Source organism: Meleagris gallopavo, chromosome 4 (assembly GCF_000146605.3).
Source record: "Meleagris gallopavo isolate NT-WF06-2002-E0010 breed Aviagen turkey brand Nicholas breeding stock chromosome 4, Turkey_5.1, whole genome shotgun sequence".
NCBI lineage: Eukaryota > Metazoa > Chordata > Aves > Galliformes > Phasianidae > Meleagris > Meleagris gallopavo.
In genome coordinates this window covers 22,202,055-22,221,804 of record NC_015014.2, presented here as the reverse complement: position 1 = coordinate 22,221,804, position 19,750 = coordinate 22,202,055, and the positions used below count along the sequence as shown (strand labels likewise).

At 48.5% G+C, this 19,750-nt stretch overlaps 1 protein-coding gene and 1 long non-coding RNA gene across 2 annotated transcripts; one reads left to right on the top strand and one right to left on the bottom strand.

The window, feature by feature from the left end:
* Positions 1-507: 507 nt before the first annotated feature.
* Positions 508-6,692, top strand: LOC109367234. Its single transcript, XR_004159520.1, has 3 exons — positions 508-1,647; positions 1,729-4,505; positions 5,653-6,692. It is a non-coding gene; the product is annotated as an uncharacterized LOC109367234 (long non-coding RNA).
* Positions 6,693-9,478: 2,786 nt separating this feature from the next.
* EREG (epiregulin) lies at positions 9,479-17,597 on the bottom strand. The gene is made up of 5 exons (XM_003205548.4): positions 17,453-17,597; positions 12,373-12,456; positions 11,806-11,929; positions 11,085-11,231; positions 9,479-9,880 (listed from the first exon to the last, which is right to left on the bottom strand). The coding sequence occupies exons 1-5, from the start codon at positions 17,496-17,498 to the stop codon at positions 9,820-9,822; spliced, it is 462 nt and encodes a 153-aa protein (XP_003205596.1). The 5' UTR covers positions 17,499-17,597; the 3' UTR covers positions 9,479-9,819.
* Positions 17,598-19,750: the final 2,153 nt, after the last annotated feature.

Sequence of the window (19,750 nt, the reverse complement as noted above, 5' to 3'; positions counted from 1 at the left end):
GCCGCGTCACGGGGCGGAGCGGGCAGGTGAGGGCGGGGCGCAGGTAAGGGCGGGTAAGCAGAGATGGAGTGTGTCTTTCCAAAGGCAGAGATGCCCACGGTTGGGGTTTGCTCAGTGGGTATGGCCAAATAATGGTCCATGTGCTGAGACCTTTCCCCACGATGTGCTCCCAGGATGGGGGGTGCAGCCTCCCCAGTCAGTTTTCTGATTTCCCATCCTTTGATCAGAAGGAGATTGACCAGACAAAGACACTTTAGCAGGGTCTGTTGTGATAGGATAAAGGAAACGGTTCCAAACTAAAAGAGGGGAGATTTAGATTGGGCATAAGGAAGAAGCTTTTTATGACAAGGGTGATGAGGCATTGGCACAGGTTACCTAGAGAGGTGGTGGAAGCCCCGTCCGTGGAGACATTGAAGGTCAGGCTGGAGATGCTCTGAGCACCTGATGTAGTTGTAGGTGTGCCCGTTCATGGCAGGGAAGTTGGACTGGGTGGCCTTTAAGGGTCCCTTCCAACTCAAATGATTCTGGATAGATGGATACATGCTGGATATATGAACTTCATATAATTTCTTCCAGATCAGCATGAGAAGCACTGAAGCTTTCAGCCCAGCACTGTGCTTGATACGCTGCTAAGCAACAGAAAATAGCACCCAAAGTGGAGGAAAGGTTGAGTGACCAAGTGCAAGTGGCCGTTAGCTGCAGTGTTTGGAGAGCAAACACAGCACATCCCGCGCCTGACTCATTCCTCTCTCCTCCAATCTCCAACCAATGGCTCTGCTCTGCTGGCTGGCAGTGGCAAGGAGTTTGGCTCAGCATGCTCTGAATTTCTCCAGCACTTTCCCTACTTCCTCTTGCAGCCTATACTCTGCAGCTCCTCCTTGGAGAGGACACCCTGTGGAAGTCACCTCTCCTGGGGACATGCAAGGTCCCTCAGAGCCCCAGTGCTTTGCCGTACATTGCCCACACGACTTCCATTGACTGCAGAGGGAGCCAAAGGAATAGGAAGATTTTGGAAACTGCGTTGGGTTTCACCCCTGGCTGAGCTGCTGGAGGACCACCCCAGGGGTGGTGGAAGGAGGAGTAGCCATGAAGGAATATAAGACTCTCCTCACGGGCCGTCCTGCTGTGGTAGTGCAGGGTTTGCCTTCAGAAAGGTGCTGCTTCCTTGTGGGTGCAGAGTGCCACCTACTGAGCCACCACTTGAGATGATCCAAGTGGAACTCACATGCGCAGGGTGTGAAGTTATGCATGTTCAGCCATCAAACAGACAGAATACATAGATGACATTTCCCCTGTCCTGACCCCACTACTGGAGGAGCCACCCCGCTCCCACCCTCTCTGCCCCTGTCCCTCACTACCATGCAGCAGCCCTTGAGGTGTGGGCAGGACTTGCCCAGTGACACCAATCCTGATGCCTGCTCAGCCCTGATGGGGCATCACGTCCTCCAGCGTCCACGTGCCAACTGTGATCTCGTTATTCACTTTCTTTACTTTTGATAAAACCCCAGAGAAATGCGTGAAGGGAAAGGAAGTTGCTGCAATTGCTGCCCATTAATTTTCTCTACTGACATCAAATGTTTGTTCTGTAGGGGCGGGCGCAGCTGAGCTGGGTGTTTGAGCATGAGTTATCCTTTCCCATGCATCCAGGTGAGAACAGGTGGAAGGGGGATGACTCAAGCGGTGTCTGTCTGGGCAGCTCATGACTTTCTCTCTACTTCTGATCTGCAGATGCCATATCTTCTGCTATCAGAAGCCACCTCACAGGCTGGGAGAGGGCTTTGAAGTGTGGTGTGCGTGACTCCAGTTCCTGCTGATGCAAGCCAGGAGTGCCATAATAAAGGGGACGTGGAAGCCCAGCCCGGATGCTGGGGAGGAGGGAAGGGAAGGGCCCGGATGCTGCACCTCTGGAAATCAGCACAGATCATGCTCCTCTTTGCAACATGCAGGCATTCAGATTCCTGCTCTGAAAATCTTCAACAGCAATGCTGCTCCTGAGATGGTGACAGTCCCACAGTACACCCTTCTTTTCTCAGACGCCTATGCTGGAGCAGGGCTTGAATGGGTAAAACCTGTCCAGAAAGGGAATAATGTTACAACTCAGGTGAGACAGAAGTTCTGCCCAGTGCTGGGAGGATGTTTGGAAGCTGCCTGCTGTGAGCACTCTGCTACCAGCTCTGACTGCTCCATTTTTCACCCAGCATGCACCCAGCATCTCTCATCTGACCCAACACATCCTCTAATGCTTCCCCACTCGTTTGTGTGCAATAACTCAGCAAATCCTTCGGGCAGATTCTGACCCCAGTGATCACTGTAAGGGCTGAAGCTCTGAGCTGGGTGAGGCAGCATGTAATTACACCAGCACAGCTAGCCATCCTATGGGGAGAGCACTAGAACTCGCTGTCCATTCCTCCTTCTCCTCGGGTGATCCACTCACTGGAATCTTCCCTAGCAATCTCAGGCTGTGTCCTGCCCACATCCTCCTGGAGGCAGCTCTCCAAGATCCCACAGCACAATACCACTTCCTGACCATGCTGCTCCAGGGGAGGCACAACAAGTGGTAAAGGTATTAGACAGGAATCCCTAAAGAAACTGGGACCTCAGCTATTGTCATCAGTGTGAGCTGATGCACCAATGTCCCTTTGGCCCTTCACTTTGCACATCAGTGTTTCACCTGCATCCTGCACACAATTCGATAGGACATGAGGACATGGCTTTAGGTTGTGCCAGGAGAGGTTCGGGTTGCATATTAGGAAACATTTATTCTCAGAAAGAGTGGTGATGCAGTGGTACAAGCTGCCCAGAGAGATAGTGCAGTCACTGTCCCTGGAGGTGTTCAAGAACCATGGAGATGTGACTCTGAGGAACATGGTAGGCAATGTTGCTAGTAAGTGGACAGCTGGACTGTTTGATCTTAGAGATCTTTTCCAACCTTAATGATTCTATGATTCCATTATTCGGTATTATACATTGAGAACATCATGTCACCGGTAAATGAGCATCCAATTTCAGCTCAGACAATGTGTGTAACTATGTGTGCATTGAGGCTGTTGAAGAATTAATGTCTATTGCTGGGAAAACATAGGCTTTTTCTTTCTCCAGTGTCTTACAGATTGAGTTGGAAAAGACCGGGGCACAAAACATCAGATTATAAAAGCCCCACCACAAACATGCAAACAAACAAACAAAACCCCAAAGTCCTGCAACACTGCATTTTTAAAACCTAAAACACAGTTGCCTCTAATACTTGCAATATTAGTTACATATCTTCTGGTTTCTTTATCCCATGCAACTTTTACACAATATCACTTTTTTGCACACTATGACAAACTGACGTTCTGTCAGCAAAAGCCCTTAGCCCTTAATTATCTCACTCTTATTGAGCGCAGCCCCTCCTTTGTAAGGAGTACTGTGTGGCACAATCAGAACCAAACACAGCCGCTGGTTTTCACAGCAGAAGGGCAACCTCTTGTAGCTGCAGTACAAGGCAAAGTTCCTTGGAGTGGCCTTGCACAGACAGACTAGCCATCACTTGGGATAGGTGTCAGGCTGCCCCAGAAGGACCTTGCCTGTGGAAATGCATCCCAGATGAAGCACACTGGTGCCAAAGGAAGCTGCAAGAGATGGATTGGATAACTGAGTCTCTTAATGGGGTGAATACCACATCACATTTCTCACTTCAGTGGCTTGAGCATAAAATCACCACGGGGAAGTGTTATCAGCCCCTTTGAAAGCACACAGCATGTGAATGAATGACACAGTGCTAAGCATTTTGGGGGACTCCCACCTCACATGAGGACTGGGAGTGTGTGACCAAAATAGCTGACGTTTTCCTTCCATGTCATGGGTTATTTCCATTATAGAAGTGAAGTACATGTAGAATCATTTGGGAATTCTCTCTTGGAGGTGCAGCAGAACTTTCAGCTTTTTACTTGAATCACCTGAATTACTGGGATGGGGTTGGCATTGGTAGCGTCATGCCACAGCTGAGTGTTTCCCAGCGCCCTCCCACTGGCGCATCAGTGGTGAATTTTCTTTACCTACATGAAGTCATTTTGTTTGAAAAAACAATGAATCACAAAGAGAAGCCCAAAGCAATTAGAAATTCCTTTCCTCTCACCTTTGCCAAAGCGGGATTTTTTCCCCAGAACAAAGCCTGGGCAAGCCTCCTTACGCACAGCAATGATTACGTAGGTTGCTCTGGATTTTGTTTTTTTGTTGTTTTTTTTTTCTTTTTCTTTTTTCACAGACCGTGAGTAAGCAAAAAAGCTCAGGAGAACACTCTACTTCATGAGCAGTTTGTTATGCTTCCTTGGAAATCCCATTGTGCAGGCAGTGCCTGAATTGGCTGCAGCTCCCGTGCCCCGTGACGCTGGCTGCCTCCAGTCACACACATCCATCTATCAGCAGTGCTCCTCATGTCCCCTCTTCCTTCGCATTGCATCTGTCCCCAGCAGGCTGGAGCATGGAGCCACTGCTTTCCCAGCAGAGGACTGCTGAGACACCGCGTGAGTAAGGCCTCGTTTGCATAAAGATGGCACAATCACACATGAAGGAGGCTTCCAAAGCACAGTCTTATTTCCTTCTTCTTTTGCTTAGGAAAAGCCCATATTCTTCAAAGTTCTTGTACTTGTTGGCATTGGTATGTTACAGAGGTGTACCCTAATGTAAGAGCTTTGGTGAAAGGTTTTCCCTCCACCTTGAGTAGTGTCTTCTGACATCTTCGCTCAAGATGTACCTGCTTAATGGTAGTGAACAATCTCTTCCATTCTTAACACCAAAAAGTTATTTCCATGCTTGCTAAAGTTGCCTGGAATGAACATATTTCTATAGAAAAAGAGGGAATTTAATTAAATTAGTCTAAATTTAAAATATTTCAGAATTTAAATATTTAGAATCACTGAGTAATAGAATCACAGAATCACTAGTGTTGGAAGGGATCCTTAAAGGTCATGTAGTCCAACTCCCCTGCAATGAGCAGGGACACCTACAGCTACAACAGGTGCTCAGAGCCCCACCCAGCTTGGCCTTGAATGTCTCCAGGGATGGGGTTTCCATCACCTCTCTGGGCAACCCGTGCCAGTGCCTCAACATCCATACTGAAAAATACATCTTCCTTGCATCTGATCTGAACCCACCCTCTTTTAGTTTGAAACAGGTTCCCTTGTCCTGTGAGGATTTAACAATCCTCATTTAACAATCCTATTATGAATTAACAATAGACTCTGCAGAGCACTGCAGCCAGAAAGACGTTTCTGCCCAAATCAGTGGAATGGTGGAAAATAAAATTAAAAACACTTAAAAGAATGGGCTGAACTGGAAAACATGCACAAGGCCTTGTATGGAAACTCAGGAATGGCCATGCGGTTTCCATTAGAGAGTCGTGTTTCAGTATACAGACCCACACAAGTGCCAAGTGCTCCATTCTCCAGGTGTTATGTATTGCACGCTGTGTGCCATGGTAAGCAAACACATTAAGAGTGTTGGAGGGAATTGAATGGACTTGAATCCAGGCACTCCGGGGCCTTATGGGTCTACAGTCACAGAGACTTGCACTGAATGTTAAAAATGCCTCTGCGGATGCTATCTGCACATAAGCTCCACCCTATTCCCACTGCTAAATGGGAGGTCCACATTTTCCTGATGTCCCCACAGATGCAGACCTGGAGTGCTGTGCTACCAGCCCTGCTGGGTGATTGCTCTCACCCCCTGGTCCAGGCTGGATCTGCATGGGAGGCATCGTTCCGTCAATGCAGAGAGGAGACTCAGTGCTGTCACTATTCGAGTGCCACCGGTGGGCCGAGCAACTCCTGTCTGAGCTCATTGCCAAAGCCTGGAAAGACACAATGACTCCTACATTCTCAGACTGTGAGCTCAAGCGGTTCGTTTTGAAGTGGATGAGTTTGCAGGAAGGGTATCTGTGAGGTGCCTAAAATCTATCATTCCACTTGGCATTGCTGTTAGGCTCTGCTGAGGATGAGCTAGTTTCAGGACACGTGCAGCCTTGAGGAACAAGACTTCTGTAGCTGCAGAGATCTGCTGCCAGGCTCAGGCTTGGGAAGATGAGACTTATCTGGGAGATATCAGTAACCTGATCCCTTGGCTGCTCCAGGGACAGAGCACATGGGGGACAGGGAGGCCATTGGAGATGAATGTCAGATCAGGATGGACTGCAGCCACATATCTGGGGTAGTCTGACTCTCCAACCTCGATTTCCATTTTGTGTTACACTGAAATTTCAGAATAATTTTTTTTTCCATGTGGAGCTGGCAATGCTACAAATTTTGACATAATGCTAGAACAGATTTTCTTGGTGCACACGAAAGTATCCTTTATTCGGTGAGCTCAGAATGTTATCTGCTGTTTGGGGCACAAAACACTCCTTTTCTACAAGAGACTTCTGCATGTTGTTCCTTTCTTCCAGCTGGCTCCTGGTGAAAGAGCGGGTGCACAGCACGATGCCCCACATCAAGAGATTAGGATCCGCAATGAGAGATGGCAGTCTGCGATGTGACCACTAGGTGGGCACAGAACCAGTGGCAGAAGATTCATGGGTCGCAGCTGTTCAGGAATACTGATTAAGGAAAGACTTGTCCTTCTCTTCTCTCTCGATTTTGAGAGGCATTGAGTCCTCCCATTTGCTGTTCACTTTATTATGATGTCCTTTTGACAATAAAATGTCTCACTGACTTTTCTTGCCCTTATTTAAACTCTATTATTGCCTGATTTTCTGATACCTTATTATAACTCTTTGGGCTGGTTTCCACTGTGTCCCTCTCAGAAGCAAGTTGTTAATATGCTCGCTTCTTGTTTCATGCATCCCAGTGGAGATCCATCTACCATTAACTTATCTGCTAAAATAAGCCCTGTTTCCCCATCTTCTGCTGCCTAAATGACAGCAGTTCTGGAAGAAGCAGCTAAACTGGCTTTTCTTCCTCATTCATATGTGGCTTATACAACTACCTCAGTTTTCCGTTATAATAAAGAGCACTGACCATCAGCCTGAAAAACCAGAACAAAAAAAGCCACAATCATAGGACCACTAGCAAATATCCACGGACAAACAGTGGCTCCATGTTGAAGCTGCTGCTGGGTCATTATTGCATTTCTTCTCCTAAATTCCTGCTGCTTTTCATACCAACATCTTGATTCCCTCTGCTGACTGAATCTGAAGGATCAAACCAGCTGCCACCAGGGTGGCGCAAAGTGATTTCTCAATATTTTTTGGCCAATTGTTTTAATCTCCGAGTTTGCTAGGAAAGCTTTTAATCACACTGGATGGAATTATGTAATGGGAGTGTTAGAGTAATTTAGGTTTGGCACCAGCTTTATTAAAAGAATAATGACTATTTTTGCAAGACCAAACTTACACACTTTTCCTTCCTTCCTTCCTTCCTTCCTTCCTTCCTTCCTTCCTTCCCTCCACGCATCCATCCATCCATCCATCCATCCATCCATCCATCCATCCATCCATCCAACCCTCCCTTCATCCATCCATCCATCCATCCATCCAACCCTCCCTTCATCCATTCCTCTCTCCAACCATCTCTCCCTCCCTCCCTCCATTCATCCACCCACCCATCCTTCCATCCATCCACCCATCCATCTTTTCTTCATCACAAACAAAGATGATTGCAGCTGACCCAGCCCAGATGTGCAATGAATGTGTGACCTGTAAGCCTTTCCAGCCTATTTCAGCTCCCCTCCTCCCTGTGCCCCACATCTGCCCTTCTCACGAGCAGGACTGAGGTGAGGCACTCTGTGCAATCAGACTTGCCTCTGTGCAACTGACAACCAGCTCTCCAAACATCCTCTGGCCTTGTGATGTAAGCCAGGATCACCAGTGAGTCTTCCTCTGGTTCTCGGCACACTGGTGACATCGCTGGCTGACACACTGCAAGGAAACCCGCTGGGGGGACACATGACTCACAGAGACTTCAGACTGCCGAAGCACCGCCAGTGACATTACCATGAAGTACGCAAGGCAGGACAGCCTCCGGCCAGAGAGAGGTCGGCCTCCCGAGTTGCATGCCTGCACCGGAGAGATGGAGGTGGTGCCAGCAGAAACCATGGGAGGAATGAGGGAGGTTCACTCTCAGAGAGAAATTACCCGGGTGTGTCAGAGGACCAGCCACGCGGTTGCGGGGCTGGTAGCCACAGTCCGGCTGGCACGCTGTGAGCTGGCAGCCCGGTATGCAACCCCGAGCTCACCGCTTGCTCAATTGTATGCAGGAGGGAAGAAAATACAGGATTTGAAGGGCTGCTATGGGCTGGGATTGAGATGAGCAACAGCTAGGTGGGGAATGCCCAAGCCAAACTAAGGCAGTCAGCTCAAAGTTAGATGTAAAAAAATAGTTCCCACCAGGGAAGGCTGTGCAAGCATGGGGCTGTGGCTGCCATCAGCTGTCACCTGGCAGAACAGGTTCCTCTGTGACATTACAAGAGAAGGAGATAGGAAGTGAAAAGCTGAGGAGCATATAATGAGAGCCTGTGACACATTACCCAATTAGCAGGGATTGACCTGCAGTGCTCTTCTAACTGGGTACCAGGGAGACTTGTACTGCCTCAACACAGAGGCTCCAGGAGTTGGTTGTACCTCTGCTAGAGGGACCACGAGTGCTGGAAAGTGAGCAAAGCACACACAAGAAGTGCCTTGGTACTAGGCACAACCCTGGAGGCCATGAGGGCTCTCCTGCTATGCACTGCTAGAGAAATCTGCCATGAGTAATGTCGGACTGTGCTCAGATTGCATCTTTGTGTTGCTAAGCAGACTTCTTTCCTCCTTACTGCTGCATGCACTGCCCACTGAGGCACCTGGGGAGGAGAAGTACAACAAAAGCAGGCAGAACCTGGGCAGAGCTGCAGCCTGGCTCTGCCCAACCACACCTTTGCTTTGGTGCTCGTCAGTGGGAAGATAACAGAGAAAGTAAGGCAAGGTCAGGAAGTGAGTACTGAGCTGGGGAGAAGCAGAGCTGTCATTTCAGTGACTCATCTTTTCCGAAGGAAAGGGTTTGGCCACATGTCAGGGCACTGGGAAAACCCATCCCACCTCACCTCCCAACTTCCTTGGGCCCTTGGACCACTTGAACAAGAGCTGAAAGCCTTGAAACAACTGCCCTCCTGCTGGTTTGCTGTGTGTAAAAGCGCTCGTGAATCCCTTCGGTGGCTGTCAAGGACAGGCTGACACAGAAATAGGATGGCACAAGACAGGCCTAACTCCTGCTGCCTTCAAGTTCACGTAGAACTGTTTTTTTGTGATGTTGTCCAGTAACAGGGACAGGTACCCTTTTCATTTGCTTGACTTCAACAGCAGTTAAGACAGGACAGCATTTAAGTTGATGGAAAAAGAGGTGACTCTGCAATCTGCTGGGTGAGCATCAGCTCTCCCTACAGGCATGGCACCTTCTGCAGTAGCATTCTTGCTTTACAACATCTCAGCCAAGCTTAGCTTCACTTTGATCAAAACACACAGACATTCTTACTTTGTTGAGAACTTTTATTTACAGGTGCAAAATTGTTCTGAGCATATTCACAAGAATAAATATAAAATTACTCTTCAGAGTAAGAAGACGACTTTTTACAAAAATATATCTCTGTCGCACAGAACCACTGACATGGGGTTCTCAAGAAATATTATTTAATAAAAAAATAAAACACTGCAAACAAAGTACTTGACCTATACTGATTGGATCACCAAACAATTGAAATTTGTAAAAGGATATAAATATTGTAAATATTGTTAATAAAAATAACATTTAAATAGATGGGGAGCCACAAAGTCCATCCAGATGAACAGAATGCTGCAGGAAATCACATTCTCTTCTACAGGGCACCAACCTCCTTGTACTCATTAGCATTGGTGTGTCTCTTCTTGTTTCGGTACCTGAAAACAGTGAGAAGTGTCATTTCTGGAAAGCCAGTCATCCCAAGGGGTTTTTTAAGGAACAAATAGAAGGAAGGAGGAAGACAGAGAACTCAACATGACCTCTTTGTGTTTGTTCCAACTCTAGCAGCTGGGCTCTGCTTGTGCTTATGTCTGGGTCTGAGATAACTTGCATGCAGAGCCTCATGTATAAGCTTAGCCCCGAAGATTTCACACCTACATTGAAATCTTGGTGCTGGTAGTGGGCCGTGAAATCCTGCTGCATCCTTGACTCCACTGGGGCTGAATGCCCCAACCAATGATGTTATCTTCTCTGAGATGAGATGTGCCATGGAGACTTCAGGCAAGGAGGATGAATTTAGGCAGCTACCACCTACCTATCAGATCTGTGAGGCTCAGATCTCCCTCTGGAGTCGTTCTGCCTTCTTGGCTCTCTGACTGCACCTTGCAATTAGTTATTAGCACAAAGAACAATTCTTGTTGCCCTTGTGTCTGTTGGTGGAGCAATTGCTGTCCCATGTGCCCCGCAGCTGGCAAAAAAATGCTTGCCATATGGCACAGTCACCACAGCACAGCAGATAGCATTAGCTATGGTAGGACAAGAGGGAACGGCTTCAAGTTGCACCAGGGGAGATTCAAGATGGATATTAAGAATAATCTCTTAGAGAAAGTGGTGTGGCATTGGAACAGGGCTGCCCAGGGAGGTGGTGGTGTCACCATCCCTGGAAGTGTCTAATGGAAGGATAGATGTAGTACTTAGGGACCTGATTTAGTAGGTACTGATGGTAGGCGGGTAGTTGGGCTGTATGATCTTAGAGAACTTTTCCAACCTTAATGATTCCATGATTCTACCCAGCTGATCTACAGTTCCCAATGACCAAAGAAATGGCATTACCAAGAGAAGAAACTAGAGCTTTCCCACTCCCTGCCTGCTCTTTCATCTACGCCAATAAATTCTCTAAGACAGGAGAACCAACCTGCTCAGTGACCCAACAGGGTCAGAGAGCATCTGCAGGTACTTGTGCCTCAGCATGACCTAGCCTTCCATTTGGGTTATACAGTCAATACATGGTGGGTTTTTTTTGGATCATGCCAGCAGGTTTCCTCAAACTATCTCCATGCAATCAAGTGAGTATAAGCACCTCTGTCCAAGTGGACATCTTACTATATGCACACTGCTGAACCACAAAAGAAATGCTCTTACCTCCTGCAGATGTAGTAACCTGCGATAGAGATGGCGATGAGGAAAAGCAGAACGAGGATGACTGTCAGTGCCACATACTCCGTACTGAGGGGCTGTCGGACGAGTTCTGAATGCACACATCTGACACCGGAGAAGCCTACATCGCACCTGAGGATAAGAGAGACATAATTGGAGAAATTGCCACAGGGTTACATTTCAGCACTCTGCAAAGCATGCTGTGCTGCTGGCTGTTTCCTTAGGGACAAGCAATTCCAACTTCTACAGTCAAATCCCTTGTGGGTCTCGGAATATAAATCCTTCAAGTAAGTGAGGAATACCGGGAATACCTTTAAGGGAATACCCTTAAAGTGTCCAGAGGGTCATTTTTCAGAAGAAACCTCACTGCCTTGCCTGCAATCTAGACCTCTTGCTATTGTACATGAAGATGAACAATGGGAGGAACATCACAATGAGTGTGCTGTGCCTACGGTGGGTTGGTGACTAACCTCACTTGTCTCAGACTCTCACTTCGGTTTCACTGCAGCCAGCTCATATGCTTCATACTTGCTTAAATCCAGCTGTGGTCTGTTACAGATACACTGCTTCTCTTTAAGTTCTTGTGAGTATTTAAACACTTTGCTGGGTTGGTGGTCCCCTAAATGTCACCAAGGTCAGATCCACGAGCAGTTAATCCCAAAGACCACATCAGGGAGGCTGCAGGCACACTGTGCTCGGTCCTTACCTGCAATAGTGCTCATCCAGATCCACTATGTACACACACTGTCCGTGGAAACAGTAGTCCTTCATTTCAGGCTTGCATCTGGTTATCCCAACTTGAGCCACACGAGGACTGTTCTCTGTCTGGACTGCAGAGAGATTTAGTTAGTATCTCATCAGTTTCATTTTCCCTTTCCCAAACAATGCGCAAGCATTACATGTCCAACAAGCCTGGCTACCAACAGAGCTGCAATGCAGTGGGCACTGCAGCAGGTGAGCCCTATGGATAGAGTTGGACTTACACTAACTCTTCCCTTACAAGTCCCACATCACGTATTTCTGCTTTTACAGCAGCTCTCAGCTTAAGACACAGATACTATGCTGAAAAGTGATACTAAAGAGAACACAGGCCTTAAGAAAGTTCATGTTCAACATCAGCAAACACTCTGTGAGATGTTGGGAATGTGATTCAGCAATAACCTATGGGTAGAATTGAAGAGTTTTCTAGGGGCAACTCTGTGAGGCCACCAGCTTGAGGAAGACAGCAACCAAAGACTTGCTATTTGCAAGGAGAGCTGTGGAGTACACTTACCTAATGCTGTCGTGCAGTTTTCCATTTCACCAGGTGCACATAATGGGATCACTGTTGTGCCCATGACTGCTTGCAATAGGTAACCTAAGAGAGAATAAAGTCAGAATAAGGTTCCTGTTGAGTACAGTTATGCATTGGCATGACAAGCCTGCATTCATCACAGGAAGTGATCTACATGGAGAACTCCTGGGGTCATAGCTGTCCCCGGACAGAGGACTTCCCAGGACCCAGCAGTCAGCATGGCAGTGCTGCAGCATGCTGTGAGGGTCAGTACTGAGCCAGGCTCAGCGCCCGTCATGTTCTGTCCAAAGGAAGATCAAAACAAAGCTGCTCTTCCGCGGGAGACAGCTCTCTCAATCTTGCTGCACACTGCCTGAAATGCTGGCCAGTTCCTGCACTCACTCCACTCCACTATTCAAATGAAAGCCCACTTGAAAAGAACTAATATAAGATCACAAACTCTCTCTGCTCACTAGATTCAAGAGATGTCAACCCACTCACAGGTCATGAACCAGTGTCACTCATCTGGGGAGGGCCTTGGGAAGAAATGAGGACACCGCTGTCCTTCCTCCACCACCCACATTATAGCAAGAAGAGGATGATAGGCAATGGCCTTAGGTTGCATCAGGGGAGGTTCAGGCTGGAAGTTAGGAAACATTTCTTCTCAAGAAGAGTGGTGAGGCAATGGAATGGGCTGCCCAGGGAGTTGGTGGACTCACTGCCCCTGGAGGTGCTCTAGAACTGTGGAGATATGGCACTGAGGAACGTGGTTAGTGGGCATGGTGGGGATGGGTTGCAGCTGTACTTGGTGGTCTTAGAGGTCTTTTCTGATCGTTACGGTTCTGCAATTCTAATAACCGCAGTTCAGCAGGCCTGGTGTGGGTACCCACCACACTGGGAGGGACTGCAGCATGCAGGCAGAGGAATCTGGCTGCATTTCCCTGGGGAGCAGGGAGATCCTCCTTTCCTTCTTCCACAAATACAGCCTACGTGTTTTCACATCTTTTGGGGTGTCCTGTGATGCTGCACAGGACAAGCATTCCAGTACTTGAATGAACATTTCCAAGAAGGATCTAAAGGCTCCATGACTAGCCCACAAGAAGCAATGAAGGCTCGTCCCAGCTGAGCATGAATCCATTTTGGGAACATCCCTGCTGTGGTCACAACCTAACCTGTTCAGCTACCAGCCCCATGCCACAGCAACCTGCAGTTGGTGTCTTTGGGCTGTTCACCTCCATTAACTTACCAGCTCCTGCATGGCTAATAGATGGAATGTGCCTTCATAGTTTCTTGATCACTCCAACTCCAGTTATTAGAAAGCTTCATTACCCTTCATTGCTAGATGTACAACGATTCAGGAATTTTATGCAGATCATCCATTTCTGGGTGATCAGCAGGACATCCCTTAAGATGCTATTCAGTTAGATGCTAGAAAGGCAGAACATCTGCCACAGATGGATGGAGCTTTTTTTTTTTTTTGCCGTAAATACATTTCCTGCACAGCCAGGTTACTACAGGGCTTTAGAGAAAGGACACAGACTGGGTGCACCCAACCAGACCTACAGTAACAGAGCAATGACATGAGGGACCATAGAGGAGTGTGCCAGAGACAGCTGCTCCTGTTGCATGACTCAGCAGGAGCTGCCTCGCACGCTGACAGGGCAGGACTTGAAAGTTTACTTTCAGGGCGGTTTTTTTATTATTACTATTCTTTTAATTTTTATTTATTTTTTTACAGCACTTTGTGTTCAGTACAGATTTCATGAGGAGCAGCTGGTGGTTGGGTAGATGAGTTTTAAGCCAGCAAAAGGTCTCTGTTCAGCCTACACACTTCTGCTTTAGCTTGCATGCTTCCTCCACCTAAGTGAGATCCGAGCAGTTCCTTTTTAGTCCAAAGCTCTCTGTTGGACAGATAACAGAACATAGCTGAGAAACCCCAACCAAGGTGGACTAAAATTACAACTGAGAGGCAGGTCAGCCCTTCTCTGTGCTCAGAGCACCAGAGACAAACACTAGACACTGTAATTGACAGACACACAAAGCTGAGCAAAGCCTGCCCCATCCCAGCAGCCAATAACCTTCACCTGACTGTGGGCACAAGCCAGAGGCTAGAGCACAGGTGTGGTATTTGCTGACACCCAGCAGTATTTTCGGCATTTGGGCAAAGTCCTTCCTGCTCTGCACCATTACATTTTGCCCTTTCCCCCATGCACATACTTTTCCTCTGACATCAGTGGGAGGGGGATCCTGCTGGAGGATTAGGGATCCACATGCTGCAGTAGCAGAGAAAGACCTTTCCCAGAATAGCTATCAAGTGATGTATATCAAACGTAGGACCTGGGAGAGGTATTTATATTTTTATTCCTTTGCTGTTCACTAAGTAAATACTGCGCAGGGTACAAGATAACAGAAATGAGGTTGTTGGTATTTATTAATGCCTCTTAGGAATGCCAGTGCTATGTTACCAGCACGCAATACCTGGTCAGGTCCTGCAGGTATCACTCTACGATTAACTCTGTTTCTGGAATGGGAGTATTGCTGCAGTTTGGTGGACTCTTCATGAAAGATGAACAAGAGACAGAGAGTGGCTCCTCAGATTCCTGCAGCCTTTGCCAGGGGTGATGTGCTATGGTAATTATTGGGTCAGCTACTGTGGCTTCCAGCTGCAGGATGAGGGACATACAGGACATATGGAACCAAGAACTAGTCTCTGTAAGATTCACACCACTTTAATGGGGAATTGTTTGGTTCCTGAGAAGTGCTAGGTCCCCATCATCACTTGATTTGGCTTCACTCGTTCCTGAGATCACTGGCCATGTACTGATTCACTTGCAGAAAGTTCCCTAATGCTATTTAGCATTTGGCACCTCTGTGCTCCCCCCCCCATATGCTTGTCACTCGGGTTTCACTACCAAAGAAGTACCAAGCACAGTAGTACTCAGGTGTCATCTCCTGGTGGACCTCAGTCCACTTAACTTGGGGGATGGATCCAGCTGGATCCCCACTATCTGGTTTCATCCACCTGACTGCCTAAGGCCTTCTTTGTGCAGAGGGAGCAGGGAACACAGTTCAGCCTGTCTCACAGGCTCTGTGAGCACCACTACCACCACTGTCCAAATTCAGTGCATCACCTTCCGTCTCTTTCTGCAGTGAACCACTCTGCCCTACCACACACCTCTCCAGGCCATGTCAGACCAAGCAAGCCCTTCTGGCAGTAAAGACAGGTGGGGTGCCTGTACTCCAGGTGAGGATCACAGAACCATAGGGTTGGCCATGAAAGCCTTGCTAACGGCTTGCTCTACTTCAACATGTGGCTGTGCAACTCTGCCCTCACACCAGCACCTCTGGAGTTTGGGTTATCCATGAATGCTGAACACATGCCCTGGGAAAGGGGACGCAGTCATTTGAGACAATTTTAACCACTGCAGAGAGAGCACACCTCCCCATCTTCATGCTTGGGATGTAACACCTTGCTTCTGCTTAGTGCCCCACGTGGGATGTACCTGTGCTGGCTGTATGGCCATGCCCAGCAAACACATGCCTAACACTCCTCTTCCTGGGATGAGACACGCCAGGGACACAGGCTGCTCTTCCCATCCTATAAAGGAGATGTTGTCAGCCCTCTTTGCCCCCCAGCTCTATACTCTGTGTACATGGTGGTAAGGAGAGAGATCCAAATAAATCACCCCTAGGGCAATGAGCTGAAGCATCTGTACCTGTCTCTGGGAAGCAGTGTCTGTACTTCATCATGTTGCGTATTGCATCCATGACTTCAGAACTGCAGACTCAGAGACACAGATGCCCTAAAGCAGCCTTGCAGACAGCAGCCTGTATGGGATGACCATCACCCCATCAATGCCCACACGATCCCCTTGAACTCTGGGCCAGGACTTACCCTTAAGAAGAGGTAATTCAGATAATTACTTATTATGTGCACCGGTCATTTCAGCACCACTTCCACCCTGGTGCAGACCTTCACACCAATGACTGGATTCACACACCTTACTCTCAGCACAGGACAGAGGGCCCTGCACTGCAGGGGAAGGAGAAATCCATTATTGCTTCCAGTCAGACACAACACCTGCTGCCATCTTCTGTATCTCCAGGTTCAGAGACCTCTGCAGTCAGCTCAGACATGACACAGGAAACCACAAAGTTCCCCTGAGCTAGTGACAGCTTGGATATGGAACTGATGATGGCCACTGGAGTTAAGTCCTGCCTTGGGGCAGTGAAGCTCCGGAGCTTAGCACTACAGCAGCCATCAGCTGCTGTAGAGACAAGTTTCCCAGCTGCACTATGGAGTTCTGCTTGGAACTGCTGACCTGGGATAGAAAGGCAGCGAAGTGCTCCCAGCACTTGGTATGAGGCCACCTCACTGTGACTAATCTGTCCCCTACCATTAGATTTTGTGCCTGCCCCGGAAATACATCAATCTGTACATAAATCCATGAAGACATACCAGTTCCTTCCAGTGCCACCTGTGTGCAAAGCCCAGCTGAGTCACAGGCTAAAAGACGTTTAACCTGCTGTCACTGCAGCAGCTGAGCCACGAGCCCTATGGAAAACCTGGCCAAGAGGAAAGACAGAAACTCTTGCTGCAATTGGTCTTGGGACTGATTGCCCCGTTGCCTCAGAGCCTGAGCGCAGCACTGCAAGCATGAGAACGTGCTCTGTAATGAGGACAGAGTGAGTGCTGCAGATCTCAGCCCTGCCTCAAGCGTTGCTGCACACAGTGTACATCACTCCAAAGGGTCACTACCTCACAGCCCCAGTGGAGCTGTAGGGCGGTGATCAGCTGTGTGCTCTGTGTGCTATAAAGATGCGCTGTTTGGTGCCAGCTGTCAGGAGCACACGCAACCCGAGAGTGCTCACGCCAGGTAAGCAGGGGAGAAGTGGAGACGCCAACGGCCTGCTCTGTGGCAAGCAGAGGCCCCTCTATTTGGCCAGAGCACTGAGCTCACCCAGAGCAGTAGGACGAGAGGACAGAGCAGCTCCTGCTACCGGGCAGGGAGAAGGGAACGAACACACACCTTCCCCCGTCACATCGCACCCCTGCGCATCCAACATCCCTGGCACTCACCGAGGAAGAGCAGCAGGCTACGAGTCCGCGGGCCGCTGGCGTCCATCGCTGTCAGGTCGACAGATAGAAAGGAGGAAGAGGAGGAGAGGAGGAAGGCGGCAGCAGAGCTGCGGAGCGCTGTGGGGCGGCCGCGCCGTCCCGGTCTTTATGTGCGGCGGGGAGGCGGGGCGGTACGGTGATGAAACGCGGCTGGGCTCGGAACAGGTGCCCGTCCCCGCCGCTTCCTCCCGCGGCGCATTCCGCCTCCTCCCGCCCCCTGTGCCCGGAGGCGATGCCCCGAGGAAGACGGGGGCACCCTCGGCTCGGACTCCGCCCCCCCGTGCACGTGCTGCCATTATCTCTCTTTCAGCAAACATTGCTGCGCTGGCACTCCTGATTGTAAAACGGGCTGCCAAGCGGGCTCGGGGACTCGTGGCCACGGCTGAGCACAGCGTTGTTGGGGCCGGGTGTAACGGTGAGGGGCTAGGCCAGTGCAAATGGGTGCAGAACTACTAGGATGGGGCCTGGGGATGCAGCATACATACCCCCAGCGCTGCCGAATGTTGACCAACAACGTGGGGCAGGTGGCCACAAACTCGCTGCCCTCCCCAGTCTCCTACGTGCTGGCATTTCCCGTCACCCCTCAGCCCACGCGTGCCATGAGCCTGGGCACTAGGTGCAGAAACGGTCCATTAGGTTCCAACACAGTCCGCAGGAATGTAGCACCTCACCTCCACCTGCTGGGATGGCTGAAGGGCACAGTGCCCCTCCAACGCTTGGCAGTGTGGGCAGCTGCTGTGCCAACCGACCAGCACTTGGCTGGGTTTAGTCCTTCCTGCGTTCTGCTGAAGGCCTTTGCTGCACTCCATTGCTAGGTGAAGCATGACCTCATTGCCCACGCCATCAGAGTTGGGGGATATGCCACCCCACATCTCTCTGTACGCATGTCTGACAGATGAAATGTTTTTTGCCTGAACTGCTCAGCAGTGGGAGCTGTTTCTTTTCCTTTTAAAGCAACACCATTACCTTCTTCATCAAAAAAGGTAAGGTTATACCCTATTTATTACGGAACTGATAAGCCTACCTCACAGTGCGTGGAATGTGACTGTTGATATCAAGGTGCAGTTAAATAGTTGATAACTCCGGTATTCATAGTTTCTCTACTGCACAAGTGTTATTAATACAACAGAGTTCTCTACAAAGGATACTGGAGAACATGACAAATATGCCTCCATGCTCAGGTTCCAGTTCTAAGCAATAAACACATTAATCTGGGGAGTTTGGGAACAGATCTGGTACTTACAAGTCACTCTTCTGCTTTTTTTGGGAGCACTTTCTTAGATCCACAGAAGCGTGGAGATGCTGAAAGTAAAAAGCTCAGTGTGTTACTACTGCATTACGTCAGCATAACCAGTTAACTATGCAAACATAAGAGTTGGCAAGATTGGGCACCAAAATAGCTGCATGCAGCCGAAGTTCACTTCGTAAGGAAGTGGAACATAATGTAACCTGAATCTTTTCCCAAGTCCATTTTTGTCTCTGCAGCGCTATGGCCCCAGTATGATCACTTCATTGCGTTAAGGTGAGCAGGTGGTAGCTTTTCTGATGCCACATGACTGCTTTTGTTGCTTCTTTAATTGGAGCTGATCCCCTTTATTAAGGACTTTATTGTCTGCTCTTTTGGGGCTCACAGTGAGTAAAGGAAGTAATTGCAATCATAGGAAAACGTTTCTGCATGTGGGCATTTTCCAGGATGCCTTAAAAGCAACATCATTGCAGAACTTCCACTTTATAATTAATTTCACCCTTAAATTCCTGTGTGATTTATCCTCTGAAAAGAGAGCATTTAATTATAGTTCTGTACCGGTATCCAGATACCAGGTAACGCTGACACCATTGAAGCCATTCATTGGAATTTCCTCTTTCAGATTTGAATCTGTGGGCAAGAAGTACCACATACAGATTTTTGCTTCACCTTTGTGTAATTTTCTCTGTCTTGTGGTGTATGTTTCCACATCAGCCACCCCCACTTGCACGTTTCACCATCCTCTTCCACTATGTGGAGGTGCCTCTTTGGATACTGCCTGTACAGACTCTAAGTGTTAATGTTCCAATTGCTTCTCTTCACTTTGGGTAGCACCTTCCTGCACCAATGGATCCAATGTAAGGCAGATTCATTACATCCCATGAATCCAAGGGGAAAAGCAAGTTAGATGTACATTTTCCTTTGCTTGAGAATGCATTTCTTCATGGTGATTGGCTGTAGAATAATACAGGTGCATTCCTAATAGTGAACTATCACTTTATGTATGTGTTCTT

Excerpts from the sequence above, each read along its gene's own strand:
- EREG (XM_003205548.4), bottom strand. The coding sequence starts at position 17,498 with ATGGACGCCAGCGGCCCGCGGACTCGTAGCCTGCTGCTCTTCCTCG. Across the intron at positions 12,457-17,452 it reads TAGCCTGCTGCTCTTCCTCG|GTTACCTATTGCAAGCAGTC; the intron begins GTGAGTGCCAGG and ends ATTCTCTCTTAG. Across the intron at positions 11,930-12,372 it reads AAACTGCACGACAGCATTAG|TCCAGACAGAGAACAGTCCT; the intron begins GTAAGTGTACTC and ends ATCTCTCTGCAG.